At 38.2% G+C, this 20,592-nt stretch overlaps 1 protein-coding gene across 1 annotated transcript in view; it reads right to left on the reverse strand.

Moving 5' to 3' along the window:
• Positions 1–20,592, reverse strand: part of LOC124150126 (dnaJ homolog subfamily C member 13-like) — a 592,425-nt gene that overhangs the window by 478,507 nt on the left and 93,326 nt on the right. Inside the window, exons 15-17 of the mRNA XM_046522050.2 lie at positions 3,212–3,311; positions 2,279–2,386; positions 600–755 (exon numbers count right to left, since the gene is read on the reverse strand). Coding sequence (XP_046378006.2) covers positions 600–755; positions 2,279–2,386; positions 3,212–3,311 — 364 coding nt within the window. The remainder of the gene's footprint in view (positions 1–599; positions 756–2,278; positions 2,387–3,211; positions 3,312–20,592) is intronic.

Genomic DNA, 20,592 nt, shown 5'->3' on the forward strand with positions numbered 1-20,592 from the left:
ATCTCCACTTAAAGTTGGCTCCAGCACCTGAAAACTGCAGAGTAAAAGGCTGTGTGCCGGTCTTCGAATAAATGCCAGTCTCGCTTTGAAGGTTGTTTTAGCAGATTCCAGGATAGACGTCAATCATAGAATCCTGCTGATCGCAGTTGAAGCACCAATCCTAGTCAAATGCAGATTGCCGAAATACTACCGCCCCAGACCAAAACATTCAGGGTAAACGCTGCAGTGATCGTGGAGGGCATCACAATGCTGGACTGCATAAAATTAAACCCCAGGTAGGTGCCAATGTATAAAAAGACTAATGTTAAAGGACATAATTACCCAAAAGCAACTATATATTATTCCTCTTTTGTGATCAGAAGGAAAAAGAGGGATTAAGCACAGATAACTGTGAGTGGTAACCAAGGGCAATGGACATCCCAGACGTAGACGAGGCACATTTTGGGCTCTGTGTCATGTGATCGAAGAGAAGAAGGAAATTGCACAATGTTGTGTTAGGACAAGAAATAATGTAATCTGACACCAGCCTGGAAATGAAGCATAAAAGATAGAAAAGGAAATAGGGGGACAACTGGATTGAACTCCCGACGGAGACCCACCTGGAACAGTTTAAAGACAATGCGGCCATTGGCTGCAACCATCTCCAAAAGGACATCAAAATGGCCACCATCTGTAGTCTCGCTGTATGGGGCACAGAGTGCAAAGGTGAGGAAGTCCAACAAGGCTGATATCACAAGGGCCCCAGTGCTGTGGACCTACAAGAAAGTGGCAATATTATCATATCATGTGATACTTAACCAGTTCAGCGAACAAAAGTAAATGTTTGCATCTACAGGTTTTTTTAAAAACACATAACTGTTCACATTGTCTTGGATGTACTAACAAATAAAAAAAGCACAATTGTCTTGTAAGTCACATAAAGTCAAATTATGGGACATAAACTTCAAGTATTACACAAGGACCAAGTTCAAGGCCATTTATCCACGCTTAAAGTCTTCAGGTACCATCATGTACTTTAAACCATTACTTACCTTGACCTTAATCAAGATAAATTCTAAAATCCAACAATGGTGACCCACCAGGAGATAAGGGGCATTATGGGTGAAAAATCTCATTTTGACATTTCATTATATTTCAAAACTACAGCATCTTCGGAACACAAAAATACAATTAACAAGCAACGATTCATATTTATTACAGCGATACATGACATCACACATGGCTATCTTCACTGAAGTAAGTTGACGTCAAATGTTAAACAGTAAAGCTTTCTTCATACAAAGGCTCTGTGGCTCCCCTGACTATTGAAGTAATAATTTGAAGGCACATTAACTGTATTTTGGTGACAAACATCTGTACCTCAATTAAACCCTAGCCATAAATCCTGTATTTTGGCTGCCATCACCTACATTTCCAAAAGTCATCCTCTTCATTGCCAGTTATCCTCTAACTTGTTAGGCAGACTGACTCTGTGCTCAGCGACTCTGCACATGTGCAAGGCGGGAAAATGTTGCGTCTTATCAATAATCAACATCAACCTAGATGCAGATAAATTCGGGAGGTGGGTGTGATTACACCTGATGTAATAGAGGCAGTACATTAACTCTATTACATCATTGCCAGAATAGACAGGGACCAGTGGGAACTGACATAGAGTAATCCTAGATAGGTGACAACAGTGAAGGACTCATGGAAATGATATTTTAGGTCACTGACTTGATAGTTATGGGGATAGTTATACTGATTAACAATATTTCTGACGTGAAATCTTTCATGTGCTGTTCGTGTTTTTGGAGTGTCAGTTGGAGTGACACAGTTTAAACAAAAAGAATGTAAATGTTTGAACATGAAACAGATCATCTGAAATCCTGTTTACACTTTCTGGCAACATTTTGTGAAGTATGCTCAGGGACTTCTTGTAGCTGGTCTGGATCAATGGTAAATTTTCATTGTAGCCTACAATGATCTTTGTCCACAATTGCTTTGTGCAAGTGGATGGTGAAACAGCCCAAACCTAAGATCACAATGTTATGGATTAACAATACATGTTTTGATGAGATCATTTTGTGCAATTGGACCCATAAAGAACTTGCAGGTATTGAGATTCACTGACATCCAATTGAGGTGAAAGAAGTCTGTCTCAGTGCGCATGGCTTATGTTTGCTGACATTATTAGGACATCAATGCAAAACAAATTACCCATTCAGCCAATCAGATTGCAGGAATTAAAATGAACACACACAAAACTAAATTATGTGGAGTTAATTCAGCAACCTACCACATGTTGGTTAAAGCGCTCTAGGAGCTCCTGGAGAAACTTCCTTGAGGACAGCAATGCTTTCTTGTTAAGCTGCTCTTGTCGCAAATCATAGTTGTCATGCATTGGCTTAAAAAATATATAAAATATATGATAATACAGGATATTCAATGATAACCACAACAATGAATGCACATGGATGTCATGGTGATACCAGGGATGCATGGTCAAAAGGTTTGAAGCCTAACATACAAATCCAACAATTGTGAAAGTGTTTTTAATTTTATTTTTCAGTACAATCTCCCTGCTTTTCAATACACTTCTCATATCGTTAGAGAATCTTTTCAATTCCAGTCAGGAAGTTTTCTGAAGCCACCCTGAAAAACCCAGCTTTGAGGTCATCGTTGTCATCATAGCACTTTCCACAAAAGTGTTCTTTCAGTTTAGGAAACATGACCTGCATCAACAAAGTCAGCGAGTCTGGCCACCCGATCCTGTCAGTCGCCTCTTACGACAAGCATAGTCGCCTTTTACAGCAAGCAGGGGTTGCTGAAGACCTATTCTTCCCCGGATCTTCATGGTTCACCTCAAGGATGAACTGAGATTTCACATGCCAATGTGCTAAAACACAATCCCAATAATGGAGATTGACATAATATCATATTCTTGGGATGTCCAAACACCATGTTGTTTCAAAACAGAGTGATGCTGACTGTCAAATTCAGACAAAATCTTAAAGCATTCTCATTTACATGCAGCTGCTTAATAATGTAAATGCAATTCCTTAATTTGAAGAAGGAAGATAATGTTCTTATTTCAAGACATTTTATATGGCATGAAATATATATAACACAAAAGAGTCATAGAAAGGCAGACCATCATGATTTGAGTTCATTTGTTTCTAGGACTGATAACTCTTCCATATTAATTGCCTGGCCGACAGCTTGTACTGACCTGCATGAGTGCACACAACATGTCCAGTGCGGCATGAGTAACTCCATTGTCATTCCTCTTTAAAGCTTTCACTATCTTCAGACCAACTTTCTCTCTCATCCTGCAAATGGACCACATTTAAAAGTTTTTGTTGTAATAACTAGTTAGATATCTTTCATATACTGACACACCTTGAAAATGCATATCGATTTTTACTCTTGAAAAGTACCAAGTTACCAAGCTTACATCCAGGCATCAAAATGTGAATGAGGATTCAAACTCAGACAAATTTATTGCAAAGTTACCTGCCTTCAAGCCTCACTACCACATACCTTTTTCTTTGTTTTCTGTCAGTTTATTGAAACCTATTTTCCCGAATTCCACTCTGCATTTCATTGTGTGTCAGTGTCCTCATGGAGAACAAATTAAGAAGCTAAAGCATCCTCCTGGTCTGACAATGTCCTTTCTAATTTTAAATTTATTTGCAATGTCATGTGTGAATCATGTCCTGACATTTGTACAACAATAATCCAATAATACATACTGCATCAACAAGACACATTCAAACATTTCAATCACTCCAACATTGTCTTGACTTTGACATTGCTCAATACCAGGTCTTAGTACACAGTATAAGTAAAACTGTTCCAGTAATACCATTTTCCTAAAGTCACCTGAACCACAACCTTGACATCACAGACTTTCTATTGACATCTATGTGGTAGAACTTGTTTAGACAGATGTGGTTATATAACATTTTGCCTTTGCCACTGACTAAAAAGTGCAGTTTTTTATTGGCATTTAGAAGTTGGACATGAAGACATGAAACATTGTAATAATTACAATTTCTTTATTGTGACTTGTCAGAGGGGTACACAAAGTATCTGATCTAGACTGCCAGTTGTCGGACTTTCATTTTAGTGGAAGCCTCGGTGGATGAGTGGGTTAGATCGCTGACTTTGTGTGCTGGCGAGTAGTTGCCTCACTCTGGGAGTGTGGATTCGAGTCCAGGAAGTGACTCAGCCCAAAAAGGTGCGAGAATCTGTACTTTACTAAGAAAGTATTATCCCAAATGTAACATTTGTTACATTTGACAACTTTCCAAATGGCATTTTGTCGTCCTAACTTCTTTAAGGTTTGTAACTATGTATCGGGGCTGTACTTCTTGCCCATTCATCAGAGGAATGAATCTGCTGATCTAATGCCAGGTCTCAGCAGTTATAGCCACCCTCAACTGAAGAACAATGGCCTTCTGCAACCTAGTTTGAGCTAAGAAAGCAGGCACATTAAACACACCTCACCTTCCTCAATGGCTCTTCCAAAACCTTAAGAAAGTATGAAATGGTACCACTTTGGTAGAATACTTACGAGAAGAAAAAATCTCTTTAAAAACATAAATACTTAAAATAAATAGAAAAATATTTGAAAATGTTAATTATCAAATACAAAATTACCCAACCAAAGTGGCAACATTAGACTTTTGTAAAAATGTCTGTGGCTGAGGAGAGACATGTCAATTGTCACAAAGACAATCAGGCATGAAATCAACCCTATCGGAACACCATATGTACAATCATGACCACAATATCTCATGCCAAGAAACCTAAAAAGAAACAACACTGGACATACACAAACCACGACAGTAGTATAGGTAATGATGGTTCTGCCGCAACTCCACTGGAGCCGGATTTATATACCTATACTGCTACTACAGGTGGCATTTTTTATGTGTAAATGACTATGCGATCCAACGATAGTCATGAGATTAAGTTAAATTGACTCTAGCTCACCACTACCTTGAGTTAACCAATGATACCATTAGTACAAAAATAAAACAATGATGAGACTAAACTAAATTGTAATGAAAATATTCTCTATTATTTTTACTATATTATACCATTATTTTTAACATAGTGATATTCAACATTTTTACTAAGTTCTTCGTTCATTTTACTAGGAGACCAGACTATATACTCTTCTTGGTAATTGGAAAGAAACAATTGATGACCGTATGTGGTTGGTTTGACATCACAAATATAATATATACCTTGTGGTAATTCTCTCCATTTGATAATTTTGTCCCTGAACATAAATGTTTCAATAGCTTTTTCGAGTTCTTCCTTTGTTGGTTTGTAATTCTCCATTATTATATACTTATGTAAGCATTCTTCTAAATGTGATCTAATGATAGGAAGCAATCTATTTTTAATCTCCAACCAGTTCTTTGGTTTTAGCACAGAATAATTGACGCGCTTGTTGCCTCCCCTGTTCTATGAACTTTTTTTCTCGTCTTCGCTAATACCACTGGTCTTACGAGATTTTGATTGAATCTCCTGCTTCATCGCGTTGTATTTGGTGAGTTCCGACAAAACTAAACGAAACTCCTCCTCGGATATCTTACAATCAGCCATTGCTGTTGAAATATGATCCTCAATGCTGTTCAACTTTGCTTCGGCGAGTATCCGAATATTATCGTGTTTTAATGCTTTCTTTTGCAACCTACGAGAAATGAATTTTATCGTTATTCCTGCCAGTCCTGAGACTCCGGCGGCTATTTCCATGCCAAGTACGGTAGGCGCGGCGATTATAGTTGATAATAAGCCAACACCTGCTACACCGAGTCCCATGCCAGCTGTTACAAGCACGGTGTCAACTCCGTCCAGAGCATTCACGGCTCTGCGATACTTTATACAATCCAAGTCTAAACTCCCTCTCCTTTTCTATTCGATGTTTTATGTCGCTTATTTGATGTAATCGAAATCCATCAACAGTATCCATATTTTCAAATGCCTCATCGAGTATTTGTATATTATGGTCATATAATAGTCTTTAATTGATCTTGCTTAAATGTTTTGAGAGTATACATCAACCTTATCAAATGAATATTATACGGCAAGAATATCTTAGTAAGAGAAATGCTGTCACTTTTAATAATTTGGACCCCCTCAAGGGTTGCAACGGGTGATGCTCCAATATGAATAATACTGCAACGTTGACGTTGGTGTTTCTTGAGCCATTTAATCGATAGTCCTGGTAATATTTCGAAGGCATCTACCGGTGCATCTCTGAATAAGACTTCAATAATAAGCGTAGAAATATTAGGTATTGCACTCAAGTTAACTTTGATATCATTGAATTCAGTAACCAAATTTAAACGAACATTTTTTTATGCTGGAAGACTATATAACATATGACCTGGGTTTTCTGGCAGGGGAGAGACTAACACACTTTTTCATTTTGATGAGATATAAGCCCCGAGTACGATCCCACTGTTTATTATCTTAGTTAAATTATGTGCCTTACCCATCATCACATAAGGTGGGGTAATGACGATATTCAGTAGCCACTCGATGTTTGCTTCGACCATAGTCCATTTATTATCATCGTTGTGAGTAAGATTGTACGAAGTGGTTTTTTTTATTACATTGTCTGAGTGTTCCAGGGCCTGATGAATCAACCATTATTTATAATATGGAGTGTTACACTTAAGTATCCCATATGTACAGGTTGGTGTTTTACATCTAATACAGAAATTTTGAGGTCTGAAATAATACCACGCTTCAATTTTTTTATATTGTAATGATGAGAAAGAGTCAGTTCTACCGCTATTGTATTTTTCATCTTTCACTGGAACAGCTCTGAGTAGAGTTGAAGGACTTTCTAGTTGAATATTATCCGTCGTACTGATTTGATCAAGATGGATGCACAACTCTTTATAGGGAACTAAATCGGGTAATTTAACTCCGAGTGTTGTTATGTTGGCTTGTATTAATCCTTCGTGTGCATATCCAAGTGTAATTGCTAAGTTCTCGTAAAGAATTACACCCTTTTCTCCAGCGCTTAAGAGGGCGACTTCAAGTTGACCATCCGAGTTATCGATGGTATGAAGCAGTTCAATAGACTGACCATTTGTTATTCCTGGGAGTGTAACATACATATTAAATATACAATGATACTATATCATTTTTTTGGTTAAATTCCCTGATATCTTTGAAAAATACAGGTTCACAGCAACTAGCGATAAAATGCTGCACGATTGGTTCCACAATCCGATGCAATTTTGGCAGAATCAGTTAAACTTTGCCATATGGTGTGCAACAACGGGATGTGGTATATCTCTTTATGCCCCAGGATTTGAACTAAAAAAGTCTGTTTTATCATTTCACGTGTACTATCAGATTAGACGTATACTTAAAGAAATAAGTGCCCCATTACCGCCTGATCGAGCATGGAATGCATCAAATAATCCGTACAATAGGTGGGCATTCAAACGTATTTGTCAGGAATTTAATATTTCTACGAGTAAAGATTGGCGTATTAAAGGAATTAACCATGGTCTAGGTGTTCCGTACAGCGGTAAAAAAACTGTTAAAGAAGAAAGCGATGATTTAGTTAAAAAAAACTTATAAACCATTCGATCCATTTAAGTTGTTACAGAAAAACAATCTTTTTTTAAGATTGCATAATCTTAATCATGGCTGGGAACTTTGGAGTAACGATTGGAGAGGTTCTCTTATGAGTTTTAAAGGTGGTTTGGCTTATACTGTTACAAAATTTGTACAACTGAACGATACCGTAAATGCTTGGAATGAATTTCTTAATGATAAAACCGAAAATAATTTTACTAACCCAGGAGTTGTAAGAGTTAATGAATCAATAAGAACTTATGTATGGGCAATTCTCGGTGCACGATCGCAAACACAAACAGGAATAATCGGTTCTGGGACAGCACTCGATGAACAAAAACAGTTTGGCGCAAATGTTGAGGACGCTATTAATTCACCAGTTGACATACCATCTTCTATAAAACGTTATCAAGATGTATTACAGTACGCTCAATCAAAAGTGGACTACGTTAGTGCGCCGGGACCATACATGTCTCCTAGTAATATGGAACTTAAGATCGGTCAAGCGATAGGCTATAATAATAAAATTGTTATTACTACTGATCAACAGAAACCAGGTATAAATTCAGATATTAACACCGAATAAATAACGCAAACAAACACAGGCGAAACGGGAATAGTCAAGCCACAAATATCTACTAACGCTCAAACATCTACTAACGCACAACCACAAGTGCCACCGCATATTGCGGCTAAAAATCAACAACATATCGATGAAAAAACAGTGCTTATAGTGGGTGGAGTCGCGGCTGGTTTACTCATGATTTGGTTAAATAGTCTTTAGCGGATACGTACAACAGCCCTGCAATTGCTACGATCAGTGCCCACAAGTTTTGACTAAGCCAAGTTGTGGTCTTAGCTAATAAATTCAAGAGCCAGGAAACTATTCTCCCTTTTATACTGGGAAGTGCAGATGCGGCTTTCCCACCGAGTTTTCCCAGTGCTGAACCTAATGCTTTTAAATGCTTTTTTATCCACTCTTTTATGCCATTTTTATCACTAGGTGGTGTACCACCTCCTGTACTGCCACCGGTTAGCGTGAGAGTCAAAGTCGATATCATAAATCCCAATGCGGTTAAAATACTGGCAATGGTTATTCCCTGTTCTGTGAACAATGTTTTAATTTTATCGCCAAGTGTCTCGTCATCGTTGAGGACTTGATCGATAGTTTCTCGAATTCGACTGATTTGTGAACGAAGTGCCTTTCTATTACTCGAAGCTGCTTCGAGGCAGGCCGATCTTTCGTCTTCTAAGTTACGCAATCTTTCTGCAACGCGAGGTCTACTGAATTCATCACCCGCCTGTTCAAGTTTTGTTTTCTCATATGCTATATGCTTGTCGAGTTCGGATAGCTTGGCTATATTATTGATGAGTTCTCCCCGCATTGTTTGCATTGCCTTGTCAAGACCTCGTAATTCCCTAATACTGTACTCCGAGTATGGTGATACCTGTAACGTGGAATTATCTTAGTAGGTATCCAAGATTTCTCCGAGTCCGTCCAACGCCAGCTTCGAGCTTTCTTCCAAATTATCTATGTTACAGAGTTCAGTACGCACAGTCTGAAGAACCTTAGTAGTCTTTTCGGAAAGTTTTGCTCCTCATGAGAAGTCTACAAAACCTAATTCATCACGAACAGTGCTGATGCCGTGTTTACTGACTATCGTAGACAAAGCTAGGGGCTTACGAGTACGAGAATGCATAAGATCAATATCAGGTTTGCTACGCAGTCGCAATATTCCTTTACTATCTAATTCAAACTTTGAATATTCACGAACAATAGGACTAACATCTTTAAAGGTATCGTAATAATCATTAACGGTTGATTGTAAAAGTTCATCGTTAAGATTCATGCCACCAAAGCTGGTTTCATCAGTACCCTCTTCAATTGTACTAGGGTTATCAAAATCATCTAGATTAAAATCATCCATTTTTATATTAAACATAAGGTTACATAATTTCAATATAATAATGTCTTCGCAATACGGACGCAAGTTAAACCCACAACATAGACTTCGAGATCCATTAGGGGTCAAAGCAATTCGTCAGTCTGTAACTATAACTAATAACCCGAGTACCATCGATCAGAATCAAACGCTTCTGGTTCGCTTTCCTAATCTTGGCGCACATGATGTGTTAGTTCCGGGAACTGTCCGACTAGCATTTACGATTATTTTTACTTCTGCCGACGTTAACAGGGAGCCTGTTCAGAACATAGGTCGTGCTATCGTTAAGAAAATCGCCATTAAAATTAGCGGTAATGAAGTTTTGAGTATCGACGATAGCGATGTATACTATTGTTAAATGGATCTCTGGAGAACGGATAAAGAGCGGGAAAACTTACAGTACCAAGGTATTTGTAATCGGAACACATTGAGACTCTGTGTAGATGCTTCTAGTGGTGATAGTACCGTCGTAAAAGATCAGGCCGTTGCCAACGCATTAGGTAACCGATTCTATATTCCCCTAGATTTTGAATTACTAGATTCTCACATGCCCTTCTATCAAGCATCCCTAGGTGATAGGTTAGAATACGAACTCACTTTTAATGACTACAGTAGAGTAATCGAAGTCACTGGAGATGAACCGGCTAGCTATTCCATTGACAATATCTCGCTGGAGTATGATATGATAACAGATCCCGAATTAGCCAGACAAATTCGTAACCAGTATACAGGAAGTTTAGCCATTTTGTACGACCGCGTGCTTCAACATCGAAAGATCACCAGGAACATAAAACATACGACGTGGAATATCAATCTAAACGTCCCCACAAGGTCGTTGAAGGGTATTTTGATGTTGTTCGAGGACCCCTCCGATGCATTTAAAAGAAATACCGAGAAGTTCTACAATCCCAAGATTACAAAAGTAGAATTGACTATCGAGGGCGTTCCTAATCAACTATATAGTCAAGGAATGCTAGCGTATCAACAGGGGGATGAGATTAGAAAACTTCCTTCTATAAAACGAAGCCCAGAAGTTAACGCGATCGTGAAAGATCTGTCTTTCAGTGGTGTATCAATCGGTGAATACCTCACCACGAAGTACGCGATATGGCTCGACATGCGAACAAGGGACGATGACCAACTACACGGCAGTGGGAGGAGAATAGAAAATGCCAGCGAGGGTGCCACTACAGATAACGAAGCTCCAGGAAACGGCTGGTAAATTAAACATATATTTGTACATGATTATGGATGCGCAACTTAATATACAGAATGGACAATTCGTGCAAGCAATCTATTAATAATCTTTTACCTAAAGAACCACACTGCGCTATAAAATGTGGGCAAACGGGTTGCGGAAAAACAGCTCTTATCTCTAGATATTTTAGAAAGTCATTATCGGGACGTTTTCGATCATATTATTATTCTGTGCCCGACTATAAGCGTTAATAAAACATACCTATCGAGAGATTGGGTAATGAATGACGACGGGGTACACAGAGTCGATCCGGGTGATCGTTTACAAGACTGTTTACGAATATGTCACAAAAAATACAAAGGAGAATCAACCCTTTTCGTAATAGACGATTGCAGTGCGAGTAAAGAACTCACGAAAAAGAAAGATATGCTTTCGTATTTAGCATTCTCTGATCGGCTAACTCAGCATAGCGTTTGGGTACTTACTAAAAAATATAACTTAGTGCTGAAAGATCTTGGAGAGCAGACCAAATGGGTAGCACTGTTTCATTGCAAAGACCGAGATTCATTCGAGGAATGTCTACGCGAAAATGATGTTATTTATACCAAGCTCGAACGAGATAAAGTCAGAAAACTGTTAGCAGCAACGAAGCACTGTAAACTCGTATTAAAAACCGATCAACCAGCTGCTTATGCATTTGCTTAACAAATTATGGCAACCGCCAAACAAAATTATAGCAAATATAGCAACTGCTAAGCAAAATTATAGCAAAATGTGGCAAAATTATAGCAAAATGTGGCAAAAGAAATGTGAAGAAATTAAAAAACTGTACGCTCGTTACGAGTCTAGACTGGGAGCTACAATGACTAAAACGATAGGGTCGGCTATATTACAACTATACACAGTCGTAGCTAGTACGTTTCTTCCTATCCCGGCAGAACATCGCATGTATTTATGCGAATCTCTCGAGAAAGACCCATTCTTCGAACACGCTTTAAGCTCAGTAAGCTGTGAGTTTTATCATAGATACGGAATGTTCTTAGCTCAACTCACCACAGCATTAATAACGGCTAGGTATTGTCAATTTAAACATGCTTGCCCACTTAATAATAATTGAGACTCAACAAGTGACACCACAACAGATTTCGAACGAGGAAATAATAACCCCGATTGCACAATCACAACAGATTGAGGAAATACAATCACAAACACAAAAACAAGCCAGAGTTACTAGAAACCCTCAAAAAATCGTGGCTGGTAGAAAGGGCGGCCTCGCGCGCAAAGCGAAACTAATGAATAATTCAAATATTGATCCGATTAAGACTTGGGCACTAGTAGGAGTTGTTGCTATAGCGGCTGTATGGTTGTTTTATAAGACCGGAGAAGAGAAAACATCACCCCCGATGTCACAACAACAAGTTCAATTAGAGGTTAGCCCTCATATAATGCTATAAGAAGCATGACTACTCCAGTTACAGACAGTAAAATGTTGGTAAACGCAACGTACCATTCAGCGGTGGTCAGCGGCTTGGCCATTAGCTATGCCCGTATAGCTAAAATGATTACTAAAGCCACACCTCCCAAGCTAGATTTTAATGGTTATGATATCGGTATGACGATTCTTCATATAGGATTGGCTATGTCAACAAAAGATAAGCTCATCAAACAAGGGCTTATCCCGGAAGATATAATGAAGTAATTAAACATTTGAATATTTTATATTCATATAATATGGCATCAATTGCGATGATGGTCGGAGGAGCTGTTGTTAATGCTCTAGCTTTTTCGGGGAGTAATTTTTTATTTTCTAGTATGAGAGGTTCGGAGCAGAAAAGACATAATAAAGCATTAGAACAACTCGAAGCAGTCCAGTCACAATGGACCAGAAATAGGATATTAAGATTAGATTTTATTAATGAAGAACTACGTAAACAAGGACATTCAATTCAAACATTTAAGGATGTCGAAATTGCCATGCACGAATACTTCCTCGTTTATGGGAAAATACTTGACCCTATGCCGAGATCAACAATGAGTCAGTTTTATACACCGTCAGAGGCTCAGAAAAACCGCGAGGTAAAATTTATCATGTTGGGGTTGACTGCTGTATTGATTTTCAGCTACACAATAACTACGCATAATAAACCATGACCTAGTAACCGAGTAAATCGATCAATTCAGCTTTTCTCATTCGAGAATATCCACGTAGACCACGTTGCTTTGCTAAAGCTTTCAGCTCTGTGACAACATAAGTCATTGTGATATATAAATACATGTGAACTAATGTCTAATTGGTTTGAATTCTACCCAATCTATTTATCTCATTTCGGTAAGCCTTTTTCCTCTCATAAATAATTTGAAACCGTTTCTTGTCAGCACCGTGACTCTTACATAAACAGTAACTACCTTTGACCCCAATCCCACATACAGAACACGAATCTTTAATGTGCCCTTTTCTAATTGCAATGTAGTGGATTCCACAAAAATCTGACATACAGCTCTTTCCACAAATTTGTGATCAGCCCATGCGTATGAATTTATATGTTGATGTGCCTCTCGCCATTGTGATAAATATACACTTCTAGTATCATTTGTCTAAATGCATGCCCAGCCTAACATAAGCAGTCAACGCCATTTATAGATTAGCAGTCATGGTGATTTATTGATTAGCAGTCACTCTGACTACAACAAACCCCAGACTGTTAGAGAACTCAAAAACAGTGGGCTGAGAGGTTATTCTCGAATGAGAAAAGCTGAATTGATCGCTTTACTAGATAATGTTAATAATGAACATGACGATGTTGATAAAAAACAACATGACGATGTTGAGAAAAAACAACAAGAATTAAAATTTGTACCCACATCCGCCGGCATTGGTAAATATCTAAGAGGTTGGAAGATGGATATTAATTCCAACATGGATGTTAACGATATTAAGCCCATCATATGGAGCAAAATTAACGAGGAGTTAGATGATTTACATAGTATAAAATACCAACTGACGATTAAAATGTCATTGAGTAAAAGTAGCACAGACGATAGCACTGAATATACCGAACCATATTTCCGAAGCAATCAAGAAGTTATAACCGAATCCGATACTATAAACGCATCATTAGATACATCAATTCAGAGGATACAGGAAACTTTAGAACGCTGGACTAATAGAGGTTCGGGTTGGGGTGTGGATAAAATCGATAGTTTATATTTAGATATAGCAAATTATATGCCCTTCAAAGGTGGATCTTATATAGATTTACCCCCGTATTATAAAAAGAAAAAAGGCATAATTAATGTAAAAAATAAATCCGATGACTGTTTAAGAATGATGATAAGATCTGCATTGTTCCCCGTAGATTCTAAAATTGCAAATAGACCTTCGAGCTATCCTCAAAACGATGGACTCAACTTCGATGGCATAGACGAACCTACACCAATCTCACAAATTGATAAGGTGGAAAAGCAAAAAAATTTAGCTATAAATGTTTTCGGACATTCTAAAGGAATTGTTGTACACAGGATAAGCTCCGCTCCGGGACATATTCCCAGAATAAATTCATTTCTGATCGAAAAAGATGGAAAATATCATTGTACATGGATAAAGAGTTTAAACAGGCTATTATACGATCAAACAAAACAAGCTAGAAAGAAATATTTCTGTGAAAGTTGCCTGCATGGGTACAGCAGACAAGATCTATTAGAAGCGCATAAAGAAGACTGTAGAGGTGTTGGACAGACTGCTATCAGGATCGATATACCTAAAGAGGGAAAAAATATATTAAAATTTGAACATTATTGTTATCAAATGCCAGTACCATACGTAATTTACGCCGACTTCGAAGCGCTTATCAAACCTATAGAAAATACTGAACGCAATAATCGAGATAGTAGTTTTACATACAAAACTCAAGAACATATTCCTTGTGGGTTTGGATATATAGTTGTAAGGTATGATGGGAAAACAAACCCGCCCGTGATTTACAGAGGTCCTGATGCAGCGGGAAAGTTCATAGAATATCTACAAAATAAAGAGAGAATAATCAGGGAAAATTTATCGTGTAAGAAACCAATGTGGATGACGAGGGATGATTGGAGGGCCTATAAGAGGTCAACTAGTTGTCATGTTTGTAATAAACCAGTGAATGGGGATTCTGTAAGAGATCATTGTCACGTCACGGGTAATTATCGGGGATCCGCGCATAACGAGTGTAACTTGAAACTAAAAATGAATTCTCAACAATACCCATCCCCGTTGTGTTTCACAACCTTAGAGGATACGATTCACATCTCATTATGCAAGCTATCTCAAAGACCGACGGTGGCTTAACGTGCATTCCTAATAATATGGAAAAATACATATCGTTCTCGTTGACTAAAACTATACATTATACGGACAAGGATGGGAAAGCCAGAATAAAGCAAAGTAATGGGCTTAGATTCATAGACTCCGTACAGTTTCTGTTATGTTCCCTTGACAATTTAGCTAATGCAAACAACCCCGATGACTTTGCGATAACAAATAAATATACCGATAGGTTAACGCGTCATTTGTTGCTGAGAAAAGGTGTGTATCCTTACGAATATATGGATGATTGGTCTAGATTCGACGAAACTAAATTACCACCCCTTGAATCATTCTATAGTAACTTAACAGAATCTAAAATAACCGATGCCGATTATGAACACGCTCTGACGGTCTGGGATAAATTAGGTTGTAAGAATTTAGGCGATTATCACGATCTGTACTTAAAAACCGATGTACTGTTACTGGCCGATATATTCGAGATATTTAGAAAGACATGTTTAAAACAATACGGCTTGGACCCGGCATGGTACTATTCCAGTCCCGGACTATCGTAGGATGCATTGTTGAAGAAGACCGGTGTAGAACTAAAACTACTCACCGATTACGATATGCACTTGTTTATTGAGAAAGGATTAAGAGATGGTATATCGATGGCGGCGAAAAGGTATTCTAAGGCTAATAACAAATTAGTGGCAGGATATGATCCGAGTAAACCCGACACGCACATATTATGTCGACGCCAACAATTTGTACGGATTGGCTATGAGTCAACCTTTACCCACGGGTGGTTTTGAATGGGTCGATGATATCGAAGTGAATGATGCGAATAAAGGGTACATACTAGAAGTTGACTTGGAATATCCAAATTCGTTACATAAAGACCATAACAGTTATCCGCTAGCTCCCGAAAGATTAATGGTAAATAAAGATTGGATGTCGGAATATCAACACTCCTTGATGGGTAAAACAAGGTTAGCTAATGTAGAAAAACTCGTACCAAATTTGATGGATAAGACAAAATATATAGTTCACTACAGAAATCTCCAGTTATATCTATCGTTAGGTATGAAACTAAAGAAAATACACAGAGTTCTAAAGTTTGATCAAAGCCCTTGGATGGAGCCCTATATAAGGCTGAACACAGATTTAAGAAAGATAGCTACCAGCGATTTCGAAAAGAATCTATATAAGCTGATGAATAACTCAGTATTTGGTAAAACTATGGAGAATCTAAGGAAGCGTGTTGATGTTAAATTAGTCAGATCTAATGAGGAAGAAAGACTTAGGAAACTTATAGCCAGTCCAACTTTTAACAGAAGCAAGATATTCGATAATGACTTAGCCGCGTTGCATATGCAGAAGAGTAATATAAAATTCAACAGACCGGTGTACGTTGGTATGAGTATTCTCGACTTGTCAAAACACTTAATGTATGACTTTTATTACAACAAACTTAAGAAGCAATACGGCGATAGATGCGAGGTGTTATATACCGATACAGATTCTTTGTTGATGGAAATACAAACCGAGGATGTGTATAAAGATATGGCAGAAAAAATAGACATGTACAACACGAGCGATTACCCAAAAGATAATCCACTGCACAGCGTAGTAAATAAAAAGGTGTTAGGTAAGATGAAGGATGAATGTGCTGGGACCCCTATAGCGGAGTATGTAGGATTAAGACCTAAGATGTATTCTATAAAGAAGTCCGATAATGGAGAGATAAGAAAAGCTAAGGGTGTTAAGAAGTATGTGGTAAAAAAGCATATAAAACACGAACAGTATAAAGAATCATTATTCAATGGTAGAACGTTCAAACACGAGATGAACTCTTTAAGAAGTTACAATCATAGGATATATGAATTAAGAATGAACGAGACATCATTATCCCCCTTAGATACAAAGAGATGGATTGATAAGGATGGTGTAACTACCTATGCTTATGGTTATTTAGGGCGGTAATACTGTATCGCGGGGGACTATGAACAACTCTTCTCGTACAAATGCCCAGCCCGGTCCATCTTTAAGATAATAAAGAATAGGCTCTCCTTCTTTCATAACCAACCGACTAATGGTATATATCTTAAGGGACCAAATCGGATCTGCTGAGCGACGTTGGCCTCCTTCGAGTTCACCAGGCTGGTATAAATATCTTACGCTTACCCTATCAGGAAGTTTTTGTTCTTTGCCTCTCCTCGGTGCTGAAGATTCGGATGTCATGGATTTCATTTTAATCGCATTGGATGGTTTCTTCCCGATTAATCTTGTTACTTCATTATTCAGCGCTGATACAACAGCTGATAATTGTGTCACCCATTCAGTTGATCTTAATCGTTCCGATTTCATTTCGATCCCATACTGATAGCCAAACAAACGTTCCGCTAATGTCCTGTTAAATCTTTCGACGATAGCTTGACTGCGGTGGGCCTCTTTTTCACCACGCCTGATATCGACATCGTGCTTTGTTAACAGTTTAGTTACCGATCCCATAAACTCGCAACCGGGATCTACTTGAAATAGTTTAGGCCATTTTAGTGGTCCGCGTTTATATATGCGACTCAGTGCATTAGCTACTTCTGTTGAATCTTTCGAGGTTAATGGCTCAGCCTCTTTGTATCGACTAGCCACATCCACTACGGTTAAAGCGTATTTATACGTTTTGCGTTTTACCTTATCGTGGGGAAGAAACAAGAGGTCAGCCTGATGAACTTCATTCGTTGTAAAAATATCAAACTTCTTCCTCGATATATAACACGGTGCCGGTATATTTGCCACATCGCTTGTTTCTTTAACCAATCCTTGGCCACATCTTTAGATACCTTAGCTGCAGTGGCTAATTTTTGTATTGCTCCTATACCTTTCCAATATCCTATATTATATAGTAAATTTTATTCATTATTAATTAATATTGATGTTTCTTTTAATACGACTCATGACTATCGTTGAATCGCATCATCATTTACGCATAAAAAATTCCCCCTGTAGTGGTGGTATAGGTATATAAATCTGGCTCCAGTGGAAGTGGTCCAGAACCCCTATTACCTATAAAAAATTATATCATAGAAGCATTGATTTACTCCAGGTGGTGGTGAGCTAGAGTCAATTTAGTTTAATCTCATGACTATCGTTGAATCGCATGATCATTTACACATAAAAAATTCCCCCTGTAGTGGTGGTATAGGTATATAAATCTGGCTCCAGTGGAGTTGTGGGAGAACCATCATTACCTATACTACTCACGACCACATGAAGAAAGGACACCACAGGAATGTAAAGAGGGAGTAAGAAAGGTTAAACATTGCTTTAAACTGTAATTGAGTATACCAGTTTGTTGTGGGAGGAAAGCCGGGAGTAATGCATTTCTTAGACGATTACCATTTTGGTGAAACCAGTGAGCATGAGTATGGTGTTGAACCATAATCAGGTCATACCTAGGGGTTTTACCCACAATCAAAGGTTTCTGCCACTACTGGGCCACCCATGCCCCCAGATTCACAGAGACTAGTCCAAGGCATCAACCTACCCAGTATATACACAAACTCTCCAGATGGACACTTTTATTGTCATATTGTTATCAAACCCAGCATAATCATCACCTCTTTATTGGAAACCAAACATCAAAGAATCACAGGGATTTTGAACACAGTGATCAAAAGAAATTACTTTGTTTACTACTAAATTAAAAGTAAAGACATATTCCGACATCTGTTTGTAAGTATGTATTAAAAACTAGAAAGATCTTTGCATCGCAGGAATCAGCTTTCCCATCAGAAACATATATCATTAACCATTTTGACTTCACATCAGGTGACAGCTGATCTCACCCATTGTCAATGCAGTACAAGTTGGAAACTGAAAAGTGTGTGCCTCAAGCTACCTTCATAACATATTACAAGCAATTCTGGTCGAATAACATCAATTCAATTGGAAAACACATGGCTAATGTACAACTTTGTAACAGAAAGTCCCATGTCTCCAACTAGCTTAATAAAACAAAGTCGAAAGTACTTCTGGTTTAATAAGAACTTTTTGAAATAACCTTTGAATTTTCATGATTTAATCCGAAATTTCATGAAATTTGAACCATGTTTCATAATTTGACCTCCAATGACCTTATCCCTCAGTGAGTGAGTGAGGAGTTTGGTTTAATGTCACTATGAACAGTATTCCAGTTATATCCTGGCGTGTCAGTTTGATATGGGAGGAAATCCAGAAGTGATGCAGGTCTTAGACTTACCACTTTGATGAAACCTATGTGTCCAGAAATTTTGCCCATAATTTTAACTTGTAGGATTTTCTTTTTGAGCTACATAAAATTGTAAAGTTTTTATATTTTGAATGCTCATCATACAAAGTTTTCTTGGCAGTGATTCTGTTTTGATTGGCTGGGATCACTCCATCAATCATGCCGTCCTCAACAGCAAAATCAAACAACAGTTATCATTGTTAATAATTCTAAAAAATACTACCTCTATTACATATCTGCCATAAATCCAGTATTTTGGCCTCAATCACACTTTCTAAAATTTTCAGATTCTCAAGAGACGTCCTCTTCACTGTCAATTACACACAATTAGTTGCCACAAAGTAGTCTCGTAACTACCCACGCTGTGACGTCACAATGACGGCCATATCACTTTTTTCCCTCATCACCTTCTAGAGGTAGATGAATCGGGGAGGTGGGAGGGAGTAGTTTGTATGTAATAGAGGTAGTATTCTTAGAATTATTAACAATGATAACTATTGTTCGATAATTCTTATTAAACTACTACCTCCATTACATATCTGCAAGAATATACCAGAGGGACCCCGGTGGGATCTGCCTCTAGTAACTCCCTGTGTAATTGACAGCAATCCCCTTCTGATACCATAATGTACTGATTCTCATCCTACTGATATAATTTCCTCTGAAATTCCCCTTGAGGACTTGATTATGTCAATAATCTGTCATAGCGACTGATTTACAACAACCATTGTCTGAAGAACATTTGATTCCAAAGGCTAATTACCCGTTGTTAATCCTCACCAACATTTCATTGTATATTGACCGACAGCCAACCTGGGCTACTATATCACTTCCAATTAATTACTGTTATTTATAGTATGACAGTTATTGCCTTGACTGTTCATCCCCTGATCTGTGTCGGTTCATCACCCCAAGAAGTCGCTGTGTCGGTTTATCACCCCAAGAATTCGCTGTATCGGTTTATCACCCCAAGAAGTCGCTGTATCGGTTTATCACCCCCAGAAGTCCCATGTCCAGAGCAACATCACTGTCTGTCCATTGTTTTTCATTAATATATATGTGTTACCATTACACTCTTAGTCAGCTTGGTATTCCAAGTGCTGGTGTGTGGACAACCTCGAGCAGGATGTGCCGCTCGTAGGAAACGTCCTGAGGGTGAGCTGGCGCTCTGCTCACCTCTTGTATGTCTGAGCTGGAAGGTCCGCTCATTGCTGTGTTTGTTGTTTATTGTTTACATGTTGTGCATAAAATGTTCCGGGACAGTGATGTCGATTTTGTCCTTGATTCCCCCAAGAACCAA

Source organism: Haliotis rufescens, unplaced genomic scaffold (assembly GCF_023055435.1).
Source record: "Haliotis rufescens isolate VD_foot unplaced genomic scaffold, xgHalRufe1.0.p SCAF_4, whole genome shotgun sequence".
In the NCBI taxonomy this organism is placed as follows: domain Eukaryota; kingdom Metazoa; phylum Mollusca; class Gastropoda; order Lepetellida; family Haliotidae; genus Haliotis; species Haliotis rufescens.